General features: G+C 39.8%; 1 protein-coding gene across 1 annotated transcript in view; it reads right to left on the minus strand.

Annotated features, from left to right (window-relative positions):
• Positions 1–16914, minus strand: part of LOC139726102 (low-density lipoprotein receptor-related protein 2-like) — a 64402-nt gene that overhangs the window by 14605 nt on the left and 32883 nt on the right. Inside the window, exons 15-33 of the mRNA XM_071637182.1 lie at positions 16251–16509; positions 15597–15725; positions 14807–14977; positions 13945–14177; positions 13210–13458; positions 12728–12844; positions 12269–12391; positions 11137–11259; positions 10218–10340; positions 9534–9650; positions 8707–8823; positions 7899–8018; positions 7198–7335; positions 6535–6660; positions 5581–5703; positions 4777–4905; positions 2669–2794; positions 1907–2035; positions 1013–1154 (exon numbers count right to left, since the gene is read on the minus strand). Coding sequence (XP_071493283.1) covers positions 1013–1154; positions 1907–2035; positions 2669–2794; positions 4777–4905; positions 5581–5703; positions 6535–6660; positions 7198–7335; positions 7899–8018; positions 8707–8823; positions 9534–9650; positions 10218–10340; positions 11137–11259; positions 12269–12391; positions 12728–12844; positions 13210–13458; positions 13945–14177; positions 14807–14977; positions 15597–15725; positions 16251–16509 — 2794 coding nt within the window. The remainder of the gene's footprint in view (positions 1–1012; positions 1155–1906; positions 2036–2668; positions 2795–4776; positions 4906–5580; positions 5704–6534; positions 6661–7197; positions 7336–7898; positions 8019–8706; positions 8824–9533; positions 9651–10217; positions 10341–11136; positions 11260–12268; positions 12392–12727; positions 12845–13209; positions 13459–13944; positions 14178–14806; positions 14978–15596; positions 15726–16250; positions 16510–16914) is intronic.

Raw genomic sequence — 16914 nt, forward strand, 5'->3', positions numbered from 1 at the left:
GAGTGCAAACACCCGGTTAGTACTAATATATCCATGGTACCAAGAACTGACTTCTTCCCATGCAGTTTAAACCTCATTAACCCAACTGGAAAATGTAACACAAGTTGATTCAAGTTGCACGAACCATGTTTTGACTTGGTTTCTGTATCGCTCATGAATATTCATGAGAGAGCATCTAACATGCAAAAGTGAGAAAATAGATAAAAGACATAAAAACCCAAAGTATATATTCTGGGTTTAAACTCTGAAGTATGTTGGGAAATTTCTCTTTTGTTACCAACTATTTTAACTTGTGTTATAACAATGCATATTCATATTTTGATAGGACTAATATTATGCATGACATGTAGTTAGTAACCATGCCTTAAACCTTTTCAGATATCAGCCCATATATAAAGAACTGATACACTAGCAATGTATCTAGGAATAGGATGTATACTCTAGGTATACAGATAGGTAGACCTCTATAGATTAGGATGTAGGTCTTGTACAACAGTGTAGAAACAGGTGTATGTGATTCGAGGCCAGGTTATGTAGGTAACATACTAGTACTGCATGCTGTAAATACACGACCATTAATGTTATTTTTCTTTTCAAATTGTAAATACCATGGTAATACCAGGGTAATACCATGGTAATACCATGGTAAAATCACCTCAGAAAAACCATGGTATTGTACCATGGTACTGGTACCATTGTATTTGGTAAGCACAGTAATACCATGGTAATATACAATGGTACATGGTAAGAGCAGTAATACCATGGTATTTTGCCATGGTAATACCATGGTAATGTACCATGGTTTTACCAGGGCAAAATTACCAGGTTTCCATGGTTCATTACCATACCATGGTATTACCATGGTAAAACCATGGTTCTTTTTTGTAAGGGCAGGTTTAAACCCAAAAAACCCACTTTAGACCCAAGCGTGGGTTTAAACTCGAGTCTAAGTTTTTAGCAGAATACGGGCCTTAGAGTTTAATAATACGGTTGAAGTGTCCTTGTAGCTTACCCGCCATACCAGTCGACGGTGAGCTCCTGGGGTTGGTAGAGGTCAAAGATGGGAAGCACATCCTCCTTAGCAGTCTCATCCTCACCTGGGATGTAGGCTCGTATCAGGGCAGGGAGGTCCGGGTCAATCCAGTACACCACCCCTGTAGGTGGAAGGAAACACATTCAAATGTTTTAATGAGGGGGGATTACACACTCTGCTGTTATCAATTAGTAACCCTTCAGGAGGCCAGGCACTTAGCTTAACTTGGCAAGCTTCTGCCATCAGTGTTCATTAGTTCTCCAAACTTGACCTAGCTGTCGAGTTTATAGCAAGCCCACTCACATGTAGTGATGTGCCTCAATACCAATAGGAAGGCAATGGTGATCAATCATATTTTGATGCTATGTACAAGCTATCAGTTTCTTTCTATATGTTTTAGCATGAAAAATGTGTCTAGTTTTCCCATATTTTTAGACTAGTTCATTTCGAGTAGGGGACACGATAGGGACTAGGGGTTATTATGTAATCCTTATTCATTGGAAAAAAAAACATTTCAAAATCTCTGTGAAAACATAAGAGGAAAGTGTTCCAGCACATGTACTGATTGGTGAACAAAACACAGCATTTAAGAGGTTAAGCTACAGATTTGTATGAATGCACAGTGGAGCACAAAATATCTGTATGACATGGAAACATACCCATACTAACATTCTCTTGGTAGATTGGTTGACCTTCTATACATCACCCTTTAAGAACATGACATAGAGTGTAACAGGAGTTATGATTCCTATAACTAAGCATATTTAAAGATTGTTGGGCTCTTCCCTGCTGCACACATAGGAAGGGCAATCTATGCTTTCATTGTTCACACTTTATCCTCTTGCTAGCCCTGTGACAAGGATCCTTCCTCACCCTCGTCGTAGTTGTAGTCCAGAGATCGGACCGAGCCCTGGGTGGTGAGCACAACGCCGAAGTCGTCAATTGCCTCGTCGTAGAAGCGGATCTCGTCATCCTGGCCGAAGAAGTACCTGGGTCTGTCCCCTGGGAGATTTCAAGAAGAGTGACACGAATGACTAGACTTTGACAAATTCACATGAAAAGTGCCCAATTTGGCTTGTACATGTATATTGATGTTACAATGTAAAGGTCTGAGAAAAGAATATTTCTTCATGATTTACATACAATGTACATGACCTTTAATAGTCTATCACCTGTTCAGTAAACAAGCACCAGTATTTGTTTCACATTTCACTATCATTTCCGCTAGTACAATTTACATATAAAAAAAAATCTTACAGCCAAAAGTTTTGTGAATTTACAGAGACCATATCACTAATGTCTCTTGAGAGTGTAAGGAAGAAAAGAGAGGAAAAGAGAAGAAAAGCAGAAGATAAGGGAAAACAAAGGAAAAGTTAAATAAAAACAGCTAACAGAGAATACAAAGAAAAAAAAAGAAATATAGGAAAAGATAGAAGGAAGAAGAAAAGAACAATATAAATGGAAAAAACAAGACCAGAAAAAGTAAAGGAAAGAAAGAAAGAAAAGAAAGATGTACACACATTGTAGGAGAAGAAGAATGAAAATAAAATGCAGTATGCGACACAGGGGAATGCAAATACCCTCCTGCTACAAGAACCAATCCCGTGTGGGTTTAGGGTTGGTATATCAACCTACCAATAGCCTTGCAGTCCAGTCCTCTATCCCCTGCATCTTGATATCCTGTAGCACAAGTGCATGTGTAGGAACCCTTGGTGTTGGCACAAGTCTGCATGCAGAGGTTGGCTTCACACTCATCAATATCTGGAGAGGTATAAAGAGCATATACGCAAGCTCTTTAGAAATTACAGCTCTAGAGTTGAGGCAGGTCTGTACTGTGGTAGCCACAAAGATGACGTCCTAATATCATTACTGAGCACCATTTATTGACAGTTAGTGTCGGGAGAATTATGAGACTAGAAATGTCGATATGGCGACTGGTATGCCTCCGCCATAATGCACGATTCTCCTAATAGGTCTAGATAGTACATGTGGACAATGTGTGATTACATTTTCACAAAACTGGCAAAATATTGAAATGACAAGTTTGTCACAAATGTGTTGAATGTTCACCTTCCTTGACCTTGGTTTAATTGGATGAATAGGAGAGCATGTATTTGGGGATTTAAGGACTTTAACTTGACTTTGACCCATTCATACATTTATGCATTGAGTAATTTTCATGGTACCAGAATGGAGAAAAAGTGCAATTTCTGTACTGAATAGTAAATTGTTACCATGTTCATCTGGCCTTTGACCCTAAAATTCATAAGATAATCACTTTCAGGTAGAACATGCATAAATATGCAGTAAGTTTCAAGATAAATTGAGCCACTTCCGAGATATGGAGGAAAAAGTTACAAATGATAGTTCATTACTTTCACTTGATCTTTGACCTTTTGACCTTTGAGGCAAAAAAAAGAAAACAAAACTCTCCAGAGAATTTCTATTACGTTACACATGCATACACCAAGTGTAAAAAAAAATAATAATCCTGCTGGCATTGCATGAACATGAGGGAAATAGTAAAATTTTGAAGTGTTGCACTTGACCTTTGACCCCTGACCTTTGACCCCATGAACCCTACATTCTCTAGATAATCACTGCCAGTCAGTACATGTATATACTATGTTCCATGAAGATACCTTGAACAATTTTCCAATTTACAGAGAAAAAAAAAGAAGTTTTATACTTTTACTCGACCTTTTGACCTTTGACCTTTGACCTCATGACCCAAACTTTCACCAGAGAATCTAAATTGGGTAATACATGTATGCACTAAGTTTCAAGAAAATATCTTCAGGCATCGCATAGATATGGTGGAGATAGTGAAATTTTATGTATTTGACCTTGACCTTTTGACCTTTAACCTTGAGCACGTGCACCCAAAAGTTGATAGGCACAACTTCACCCCCTAATACACATACATGCCAAGTTTCATTAGGATACCTCAACAGCTTTTGATAGTTACCTTGTCCACAAAATTCATTACGGACGGACGGAAAGACGGACGGACGGACGGACGGACGGACGGAAGGACGGACGGACGGACGGACGGACAACCCGAAAACATAATGCCTCCGGCACCACTTCGTGGCGGAGGCATAAAAACAATTGCTGTGTAAACCTCATAATTATAGACTTGTATGCTGAGGCGGCAACAAAAACACTGTCATGAAACATTTAGCAGCAGTGGCAGCAGCCAAGAAAATAAAAATACATTTCTGAAACACTGCAGGCTATAGTCAAATATATTTAGAAAGCTATAACGATACTCTGACAAAAATATGGTACAGGACCTGTAGATCTACAGAATTACATTCATCATTTTAACAGGTACAAATGACATGACTGAAAAGCTAGTAAACAAAATTCTTTTGTCATGTTGTCATAGTACAGGCAAGATGAGTACGATTTAATAAACCCAGCCACAAATGTGGTTGAAAACTTCAAACATGCCTCTTTTAACATGTACAATGTTGAATTTAAAAAAAATATATATATATACAATTTGTATATATATATATATATATATATATATATATATATATATAATTAAACATTCATGATATGCATAACACAAGAGAAGTTGAAATAACGCACTTTGACTTTTCTGTTAAATGTTAACACTTCGGATCTACCATTGAATTAGAATAAATAAATTTTGATCAGTTTCATGTGATTGTGCCAAAAGGTATAACCTGCAGTTATGGGAAATCATAACGGGTAAATCAATGCCCTCTTACCATCACAGCCCATTTTATCATCAGCCAACCGGAGGCCGTTGCCGCAGGAGCAGTAGTAGCCGCCGTCTTGCAAGTCGTTACACAGGATCTCACAACCTCCATTGTCTTCTGCACAGCTACCAGATACATCTAAAGAGATATTTTATAAAAATTGTGAGCAATCTCAGAAAAAAAAAAGTTTCAAAGTGTTTATTGAAGACCATATATAGGTATGGATGGACCCAGCAGCATATGAGGAAAGTACATAAATGGCTATGTTTAGTCTGCCATTCTTATGTGGTCTTAAAAATTGCAGCATAGAAGAAGGACCTTTGTCGCTTGTGGTAGTGTGCACAGGTCTTCATAATAGCTATAGACATAATTTCTCTTCCTTCCAATGTTTGAGGTGAATCACAGCCAGCTACCTCAGACATGCTAATTGCATTTCATTTTTGAAAGTTTGATAGAAGACTAGCTAATGCCCCAAAAGAACTGATCCTAATCAATACATCGCTGTTGGGGCGTCAGAACTTCTTCGTATCCAAAAATGTCAAATGTTCAAGAGAGCAAAGAACATGGCAGCCCCAGCACTGTACCAAATGGAATCACTTTTCCTTTGACATGCGCTGGAGGCTTCATCTTTGGGGTAAGACTGCTATGATTTAGACAGGACATCACTCATCTGACTATCAGATAATTCATCAAAATAGTGATTTTCATCTTAAATTTGAGAGACATGGTTTCCATCACCCCAGCGACGATATTTCTCTGGACAAAATCCATCGCTGTAGGATTCGAGAAAATCAAACTTTGTGTAAGACTTACGGCAGCCGATCTCATCAGACTGGTCACCACAGTCATCCAGGAGATTGCAGACGTACGAGAGCGGGATGCACTCATCGTTCTGGCACTTGAACTCCTCGTCGGTGCACTGTCTGACCACCTCACCTGCATCGATGAAAAGACGTCAAGAAAGCTGCAATGAAAACGTCTCACCGAAACAATGCCATCATTTACTTAACAAATGGGGAATTTGCAAACCATCATGTTGTCTGCTAAAACATGTTACTTTGCGAGCTTGCGCATTCACCCGATGCAGTAGCTCATAATTCCCAGCAGCAATCTGATTTTGGATCCCTGGCAACCATGCCAATTCTACTTTTCAAATGTCTACCAGTCAAAAGAGATAAAAAACAACAACAAAAGCAGATGATGGACATTTTACTATTAGTTCAAATTGCCAAAAACATCAAATACTGTTGACACATTGAAGGGACTGTGACAAAGTGAATAAAACTCTTGACTTTCAGTTGGGAGGTCCTGAGTTCAAATCTCGTCAAGTGCCTATGTCCTTGAACAAGATGTACTTACCCACCATGTCCCATTCGACCCAGGTGTATAAATGTGTACCTGGCAATGCTAAGGTAATACTAATGGCAAGGTCCTTCGATAGACCTCTAGAAGCTTTAGAGAGGCAAGCCTGGATAAAGAGGATTATTTTATTACAGGCAACTCCCATCATAGGAATGTCCTTGGGATCAGCACTTCCTTTTGTTATATCAAAATTTTGTTGTAGCTGAACATTAAAGTGCACAAAGATATATAAATAATAATTTTGGAACCTGAAGTTTTGCTTCGTTGAAACAAGAATTTTGTAACAACCATGTTCACTATAACAGGAGTGAACTGTCTAATCATAGTCGCCTACAAGATTTACTTAGGTGCATCAGAGAACATGGTGAAAAGGGGGAATGGGCAAGGATTTATCGGGCTTCTTACAAAACTCATGGTTGTTCTCATCGCTGGCATCCCCGCACGTGTCAATCCCGTCGCACAGCGAGGTCCGTGGGATACAGAATCCGTTGTCACAGCGCCATCGCTCTTCTGAATCGCATGGGATGGAAGCTGGAAAGACGAGATCAAAAAAATTCTAAATGTATGGCATCTCAAACCTCTTCCTTTTCAGTACTTGATGGCAATCTAGGAGATGTAAACTGCACAAATCTTATCTTAATTTTTTAAGGAACTAAATGCAAGTTGGGATTATAAGCGAGGTACATATTATACATTGTTTTTTGCAATAAGCCATCTAGTAAGTGCATGGAACTGAACATAGGTCACCTGATGGATTTTTGGTCCAGAAAAATCAATCACTTATACTGTAAGTTCAATCTGATGGTATCATGTTTCAGCACATTTTCCAAAATTAATTCCAATTAAATGACAAGTGAAAATACCCACATCTTCAAAATAACAATATATATTTAAAAGTGCATGACCTGAAAGAGATGTGACAAAGGTGATTTCTCAAACAAATGTGATGCTGCCAAACTGTCATTTCTTGGAAGTCCCACAAGTCTTGTTGGGATTCCTCGATTTCTTAACAAGTTATAGCAACTCTCTTTGATAATTTCTCCAAGGTGATGGGTAATTAGGACTCACAGCAAAGACTGAGTGTCTCGTCGCTTCCATCGGGGCAATCGGCTGATCCGTCACATCGCCAGTCCAGAGGGAGGCAGACAGTGTCATCACACGTGAACTGATCTGGGAAGCAATAGAGTCCGCCTGGTAACCGCGTTCCTGTGGGGACAACCGGAGGGAAACAGTATACTCAAAGAGTCTGAACTTGCGATTATGATGGCATAGCAGATTTGGGAAGCAAGCCACTCTTCTGTCTGGGCATACTGAGGCTAACATAAATTCATGTAGCCACGCAATTTCTTGGCCATATATGGGCCCATATACAGTTTGCATATTATGGATTCTTTGCAAAGTACTACCGTACTGTATACACCATATATTGAGTGAGTCTAAATTTTCGCAAATCGGGACTTCCAGACAATTGCATGAGTACAGGTGTAGTTGAATTTGCGATCGTGGAGTCCTCTACTGAACAGAGAAATGTATACATGTTCATCACATTCATATCTGCATCAGAGTCAATATTTTTGCATACCTGACTCGAAAAATTTGCAAAAATAAAAACTTTGCGAAATATTCGGCATATACAGTATATAGGGTTTTATCATGACATTCCAACTAAGCTAAATGTAACAAGCATGCTACATAGTGTCACTTTTTAACAGCTGTGTATATAAAGTTTAAACACTGGGGGGCAGCAGATGTGGATGCAATGTACGTACCACAGTCTACTTCATCGGAAGAGTCTTGGCAGTGGCTGACGCCGTCGCACACGTAGTCCTGGTCGATGCAGTGACCGCTGGCACACTGGAACTGGTCAGCATATAGGCACATGGTGTCCACTGCAAAATTTAAAAGATCACACAGAGACGGACTCATTCAGTATCACCACATTCTAATTCGTAGGCATAAACAGTATATAATGTAGCACTTAAGTAACTTTCATACTGGAACAATTACATCCTAGTTACACTACATCCCCTATATATCATCATCTTTTATAGCCACTGTCACCATCACCATCTTCAATTTTGTTCATTGTTGTCACCACAATCATCAGCATTATTGTCAACACTATCAGTACCGGTATAACAACCACCATCACCATTACCGTCATCATCACCACCACAATAATCACCTTCACCACTACCACCACCACCATCACCACCACCACCACCATCATCATCATCATCATCATCATCATCATCATCATCACAACCATCATTACCACCACCACCATTTTCTTCATCATCATCATCATCACCATCATCATCATTACCACCTTCACCATCATCTTCATCATCATTATCATCATCACCATCATCATCATCATCATCACCATCATCATCATCACCATTGTTACCATCACCACCATCACCACCATCATCATCATCACCAACTTCACCACCATCATCATGATCATGATCATGATCATCATCATCATCATCATCATTATGGAGCAATAAATCAGCCATGTACATTATATATTTATGAGATAAGTCATGACTTTTATGATCGATAGAGACTCACTGCAAGTGGCTTCGTCCTCTCCATCGGGACAGTCCTCATCGTGGTCGCAGATCCAACGTTTCGGGATACACTCCTTGCTTTGGCAGCGGTACTCGCTCTCCGAGCACTGTCTGTAGGCTGAAAGAGACAGAACATGTCATATCAGACTCGGTACATTCACTGCAGCAGTGTTAACCTTTCAACCGGGTAGCATGAAGACTCAAAACATTCTTCCCTCTACCTCAAGTACTGTCTACATCACAAAGGCCCCAATAAACCTGTCCAGTTTTGGAACAGACTTTCATAGGAAGTAGTTTTTCATGCAGTGATTAGTAATTGAAAGGAACTGGTTCTTGAGGTACACAGGTAAAATACTTACTATCAGAAAAGGAATAACTATCAGGTGTGAGTTCTTCAATTTGTCTCCCTCTACAAATTTAATTTGTAGAGGGAGACAAATTGAAGAAACTCACACCTGAACCTTCACCTCTCTTAATAATATCTTTCTTTCACGAATAACTTTGTCAGGTAAGCATAGCATAAATGTGATGACTTCCTCCTTTTGATTCGAAATGAGCTTACTTCTTTGATAATCATCTGTAAAAAAAGGAGAAAAAATATTTAATGCTTGGGCACACTGCATGCAGGATATATCATATCAGGCTCTGTATCTGAAGTCAAAATACTATCAAGTAGGTTTACCTCTCTTGTTTGACAAATTCTAAAATGATATCCTTGCCCCTTGCTTTGCATAACTCTCAAAATCTATTACATCTGTCCATATATCTTGATTAACACAATTTGAAGCATGATTCCTTTTAATGAATGTGCAAGGGACAGTGACTTACTGCAAGCCTGCTCGTCTGAGTTGTCTCCACAGTCATTGTCGAAGTCGCAGACCCAACGGGGAGGGATGCAGTCGCCGTTGGTGCACTGGAATTCACCGGTATCACAGGTGGCCGATTCTGCAATAGAAATCACCAACGATACCATCAAATACCACTATGAACTTCTCTCTTTTTAGATAGTGACATGGTACATCCAATGCTAAATACTTTTGTCTCTCCTCCTTGACACATTATGGCAGGTGTCATGATTGTAAAATACTTCTTAAAAAAACCCTGAGTTATTAAAATTGCGAAGCATTCATAAACTTTGAAATTCAGACATGAGATAATTCGTATGTATCAAACTTTCTGCTTCTGAAAAAATTCTAAATTTCTTTTTCATCCTAAATCAGCATACTTTGCTGTGCTCTCAGCTTTGATATTTTGAGTGTCTCAGGGTAATGCATTGGCTAGTCACTAGTAGCAACTTTGAGTGTAACAAGGTGTCACATAATGTCATATGCATTTCATACAGTAGGTATAAAATGTTGGATGTTTGGGTGGTGTGGAAGGAAATAGAAATATACATGGTGGCAAAAAGCTGGAAAGGTGGCAGAAGCATTCCATATTCTTAAAAAAAGATTGTTTTGTTTGTTTGTTTGTGTGTGTGTTGTTGTTTTTTTCATCCATAAAACAGTAACTCACCACACTGACTCTCATCAGAGTTGTCTCGGCAGTTGTCAAAGCCGTTACAAACCGCCCAGCCAGGGACGCAGCGGTAGTTAGTCTGGCAGGAGAACCATCCATCCGGACAGCCAGGTCTGCTCTCTATGAGGGCGAGAAAGACAGACAGACAGTCAACAGACAGACGAATAGACAGGAAAATATACAAAAAAGAAAGAACCAGAAACATAGACAGATGGACAGACAGACAGACAGACAGACAGACAGACAGGAAAAGATAGATAGAGACAATAGAGAAAAAAGACAGACATGGTCATACAGACAGACAAACACACAGTGACAGACAGGGAGAAAGGCAGACAGACAGACAGACAGATGGAAAGAGAAATATCGGATTATATACAAACAGGTAGAAAAGCAAAATAAAAAAGAGTAATGATATTAGCTGGGACAAACTAGGATGCAATTACAGATAAATTAAATAGCTTGAGAATCTGGCTTTCTTCATCATTTTGTCATTTTACTGTTACGACATTCTCTATGGGGAAGACTATTGACATGCATGCGCACACATATACACAAATCTAAAATACTTTTAGGATAGAAAAAGAGGTAAGAAGTACACTTTGGTACCCCTGCAATATGGCATCAGTTAAGTTAAACACAACTCTCTTAATTCTTTCTTATAACTTAACAATTAATCATCTGAAAATGTGACGGCCATTTTAACGGTGCGAAAGAGGTCATTACCAACTTAAAGAGAATTAGAATAAAACATCGCAGCCAGGGAAAAGAAAATACAGAAGAGGATCGACCCTCCCAACCCCCCCCCCCCCCCAATAAAACTCATACAAAAACAAAATGTCAGTCAAAGGATGAACAGGAAGAAATTTGATGCATAAAAAGCAGCTCTACAACCCAGCACAACAAGAATACTTACGACACTCTCGCAGAGGTTCATCGCTGGCATCGCCGCAGTCATCATCTAGATCGCACACCCATGACTGTGGGATGCAGTAACCGGTCCCACATTTGAAGTAGCCTTCGGCACACTCGGAGGCAGCTGATGGTGGAGTGAGAGATCAGAGTGAGGCAGATCCAGATTGATGGAGGGAGAAGAAGATGGGGAAGGGGGATGAAGGTGGGGCATAATCATGCAAAACTCTGTTTATGGATTGTGCAGAATCTCAAGTCAAAGCGCACTAAACAAATGACAAAACCTACTTGGCAAAAAATCACGCCTGATTTGTCCAAAAGAGGCGTTGTGTTATTTTAGGAGGTACAGCCCCTATTTCACTGCATTAAAGCAAACACTTTTATTAGTTTAGAAACAATGTATAGTAATTTTGCACCATCACTTTTTGAACCACATATTTGTATTACATGCTGCAGTCTCCAATATATCAATTCATTCGCACTTTGACTGTGTGGATACACATGAAAGTGGCAATCCCACAATACGAGATTGGATTTGGTGTCTAACTGACGTTGTACAAGCATTTAATAATCTTACTTCTGTTTCCAAGTACTGTTTGATATGGCAAATATGTGAACTCTAAATTTGTTTGTTTGAATGATGTCATTGACTTCATTTTGATTGATTTTTGTTTGTGATTTTTGTAACCACTGATCTTTCATTGGAATGAAAAAATGAAATGCCAAAAGGTACAGTATGATATTGTACAGACCAATACGATTTCAAAGCTTTCTTCCGGGAAGAGAGGTTGACTTTTCTCATAAACACTTCAACAATAAGTCCTATTATCCAATAAAACAATTCAGAAATATATTCAAATTCTGTTCCCCTTTTGAGAAAAAAAGATTGCTCCTGACAACCAGAAAGCTTGCCTGAGTTGCCTGACAGAGCAACATTTAATGCAGTTTTTGAAGAGTATTTCACAAGAACAGCTGTACAGAACAACTTGCCATTTTAATATGATTAGGTCATCACAGGTACACAAGAATTTCTAATGTAACATTCAAAGAAAACTGGCATTATTCTGAGTTTATAAGAGCACTTGCACTGACTTCAAACTCTCGGAATGAGGATTGGAGATGACGATTCCACATACCACAGTCGCCCTGATCCTCGTCCGAGCCATCCAGACAGTCCTCGTTGCCATTGCAGGCGAGAGTTTGACTGATGCACGACCCCGTGGCACATCGGAACTCCCATGGCTGACACATCGTATCATCTGTACAAATGTGGAAATAAGGGAGCACCAGTCTCAAAATTTTTCCTTTGGATAAGGCTTAGGTAAATCTTTTATTGGATGAATAAAATATTTTTTTTTTAAGGCTTCTGCTTAAACAGAATATGAAAAAGCCACAAAGTCACCATGAAAGCAACAGCAGCAAAACGAAACAACAATGATAATTACAGTTAGCAAAATCATCTTCCATCATCAATACCACCATTAAAATCATCATTGTCATCATCATCATCAACATCATCATCATCATCATCATCAACATCATCATCATTAGCTGGATCAACTGACTTTGTCCTCCTACAGTTGACAATGACTTACTGCAGTGAGCTTCGTCGCTTCCGTCCTGACAGTCGTCCACGCCGTCGCACAACTGGGTCGGGGGCACGCAGTTATTGTTGGCGCACTGGAAGATTCCAACCTGGCAGTAGCGAATGGCTGCATGGAGGCAAGAAAGGGTAAAGAAGACAATGACGGTTTAACATTAAGAGTCTTCTACAGAGAACAGAACACAGAACAGACTTGGAGCACATATCAAATACTTTAACTACTATAAGTATTTGATAAAGTGTAAGATATCAAAAAAACTAACCAATCTACTGCAACAAGATGGGCTACCAATATAAAAAAAATTGTTACAAGATGAGAAGTCTTTTAGAAAGAAATCAAGATGAGACCTACTAAACGAGATGTGAGTGCGGTTTAACCACATTAACTCTGGAGTAGATTTGTTTGTCAATTCTACTGCTCTCAATTAAAGCAGTTTGAGAGGATTACAGTACATCGTTTTTAGCCACACTTACGGCAATCATCTGGCTCGTCAGACCCGTCCGCACAGTCATTCTCCACATCGCATCGCCATGACAACGGGATGCACCTCTGGTTGTCTTCGCATCTAAACTGGTTGGCGGTGCAGGCTGGCAGGCAGGTGAGGTTGTCTTCGTCCAGCTGGAAGCTGTCGGGGCAGGCGCAGGTGGAGGATTCCCCTCCAGGGGCAATGAGGCACAGGTGTGAACAGCCCCCGTTGTTGGCACCGCATGGATTTGTAAGCGCTTTTGGGGGAAAAACAAACACCCAACAAAATACATACTGTATGAAGTACACTGATCTATCAGCAATATTCTTCGCACATCCTACAACACACTTTCCTATTTTGTTGTTTATTTTGTTACATGCTTTTCACTTCCTGAAAAGAATCTCTTCATCTTGTCACCGATACAACCTAAACTTTTATCTATATGTCATCTTTTCTCACATAGTTAGCCTGTTAGCCTCATATCGATTTTCTTTTTGCTCTTCTTATCAAGTAATTTAAGAAACTGTTGTTGTGTGAGTTTTTGTTTCATTAATGGCTTTCCTGATGACGGGCTCCTGATGCTAAATGTTGGAATATTGTAACAGTAAAATGCAGTGAAAGAGCTGCATACTGTGAGTCTGATTTTACACTACATACTCTGCATCTATTAAGGTCAGCTCAAACAAGGTTGTGGAATTGCTCCAAGGTTTGGAGCAGGACAGAGGGGCAGATGGTCACTCACTCTGGTCCTGGCGCAGCGGATGATAGATCTGGACGTCCATCGGCAGCTGGATGTTCTGGACGTAGCGGGAGAGGCCCGCGCTGGTCAGCTTGTCGGCCCGCTTCACCCTCATGCTGGTCCAGTCCGTCCAGTACACGTAGTCCTCGAAGATGGAGATGGCGAATGGGTGGGAGAACATCTCCTCTTCCGGATGCGGGAGGATGGTGATCCCCTCGCCATCCAGGTCAGAGAATCTGTGGAAGGATGGTGGCGAGCAAAGAGCGTGACAGATACAAGGGAAATTGCAGAAGGATTGTGATTGGATAGGAATTACAGGACAGCTCAATCAAAGACAGCAATGAGTGAAAGGGAATGGAGCAGTCACCAAGAGATCTTCTTGTTGGAATTCTGGGCTAACTTTGTAGGAAACTTGGAGCTCTTCTGAAGGCAAGTGTCATGTTATTCTATATGTAAATCCATTTGGTAATAATAATATGTAATTGTCCATTACAAAATGTCCTCCATTTCTTACCTGTGACAAGAATGGTTGCTTCTTGCTTATACATGTATATGATCTGAACTAACAGTCACTTACATTTTTGCACAATACACCTTCTATGTGAAATCATGAACAAGACAAAGAATGTATCAATCAAAATAAACTTTAGAAGAAAATGAATGGAAGCTCAGAAAGTAAACAGAAACAATGCACACACAAACACACACACACAAAACCCAACACTCATAAAAGACTGTTCTCTATGCTTCAAAAAAGAAACTACATGACCCCACTGTATAGCAGGTTTCCATTCTTACATGAATACATTACACAGAGTAAAGGGCAATGTGAAATTTGTCGACCATGTAATGTACGAAGACTTACGCTATGTAGTCAATGTGGGCATCGCACCAGTACAGCCGCTCTGCAGCGTAGTCGATGGTGAGACCGTTTGGCCACACCATGCGGTCATTGTGGAAGCTGGACCTGTCACTGCCGTCCATTCCTACACGTCCAATGTAGGCACTTAAGCCCCAGTCAGTCCAGTACACATACCTTTTTTTTTTTTGAGAAAAGAGCATGAATGTTGGTCTTACTAATTGAAAATTTAAGCATCTCAGCATCTTTGAGGCACTAACAACTACTCCTCTTAATGGAATAGCCTGGAACATCACTGAAAAGAAATTTTGATACAAAAACTTCAATAATATTGATGAAACGTTCTTTAAACAAAAACTGGTGCATATATAACTAAAATCATACACACAAGCACATTCATTTATCTCTATACATAATCATCGACCTGACTTATGAATGAATATATCGTCATGAAAACCGTCAAAAGAAACAATGATATAATAGATACAAAAAATACCATTCTCATAATTTATCAAGATATAATTGTTTTTTTCTAGCCATAGCCTTCAATGATGGCCTCTATTAATGCTTCTTTGAATAACAACTTGAAAGTCTGTGGGGAAAAAAATGTCAATCCTATCACATATTGACAGACTACATTGCTCTATGATGTTTGGAGAAATGGCATGCTAACTAGCTGTGAGATGGGATACAGTTATCACATACAGAAAAGTGTGAATGCATAATGCATGATGCCTATGTACTCATCAAAAGACTGAATAGGATAACGGCTTCAAATCCATGAGGTGCAGCTTACCCGTATTTTGGGTTGACCACCACGGCTCTGGGCTGGTCCATGCCGGAGTAGACGAGGGTCTTCCGCAGACTTCCGTCCAGTTCGGCCACCTCCATCACATCATTGACGCTGTCCACCCAATACAACTTCCTGTCAACAAATAAATGAATGTACCACATAAAGTTCATTGCCTCATGTTGTATTTGAAAAGGTGGGACTAACCAAATAACCCCCCCCCCCCCCATGCTAAAGATGTGGTTTACCCAGCAAGTTTTACAGGGTCAAAAATCTTCCTGCGCCATATCTGTCTATGATGTTGCTAAACAGTTTTGGAGTGATTTTCTGAGATGGATTTTCCTCCAAACACAACAGCATGCAGAATACACGCTTAAGGGCACATATGCAAACCTAAAATATGTGCAGCTTGAACTCCTGAGCTCATTGACCCTATTTGCCAAATGATGAAAAAAAAATCCTTCAAAAAATTAATCAAAAATTCCCAGATCACTACCAAAAATGAATCATCTGTTCCTTGTGTGATTGTCAACTTTTCCTGTAAGTTTCATCCAAATCTGTTACAACTTTTTAAGTTATTCTGCCAACAAACCAACAAACCCCAACAAATATGTAACTTCCTCAACAGAGGTAATAATGAAAGAAAAACTTTTTCCTCACCTGCCAATCCAGTCCACAGAGAGCCCCTCGCCGCCATCTACGAACTCATCGACGACAACTTCCTGATCCATGCCATCCAGTCCCATTCTCAGGATGTGTTTCTCGTTGACATCCAGGAGGTACAGCTTCTCCTCGCTGTAGTCGAAGTCAAGCGCCACAGCGCCGGAGAAGCCCTCGGCGATCAGGGTGTACTCCCGGCCATCGGTCGAGAGTGACCGCACGTAGTACAGGTTGGTGAATATGATGAGTGGGTCAATACCTGGTGGTGCCAAACAGATGGTTTGTAAGACGAAAAATTGGAGAGCAATGGATCATTTCCATGCATATTACGTAGGCGCCTAACACTTCACAAAAAAGCAGGTCTAGATTTCTTTGACACATTCACTGACTGTGAGCCATTCAAAATCAGCAATCAGCAGTAATTACTCCTACTATCAATACTAGTACTATAAAATTATACAACCTACTGCTCTATAACTTTTTTTTTACTACTTATCTAGTCATGTCGTGCAACCTCAACGGTGATGTGAATGAAATGACTAAAATTAAAAAGAATTCGCAAAAAATATTGTAAAATGATGAATACCTCATTGAACTTATTTGGAAGGCTTAGATCTCTGATAAATGTATTATGCAAAATCATATAATTGAGTACAATTATGTA

Source organism: Diadema antillarum, unplaced genomic scaffold (assembly GCF_040938485.1).
Source record: "Diadema antillarum isolate AM-2024a unplaced genomic scaffold, OU_Dant_1.0 seq00000079_RagTag, whole genome shotgun sequence".
Taxonomy (NCBI): domain Eukaryota; kingdom Metazoa; phylum Echinodermata; class Echinoidea; order Diadematoida; family Diadematidae; genus Diadema; species Diadema antillarum.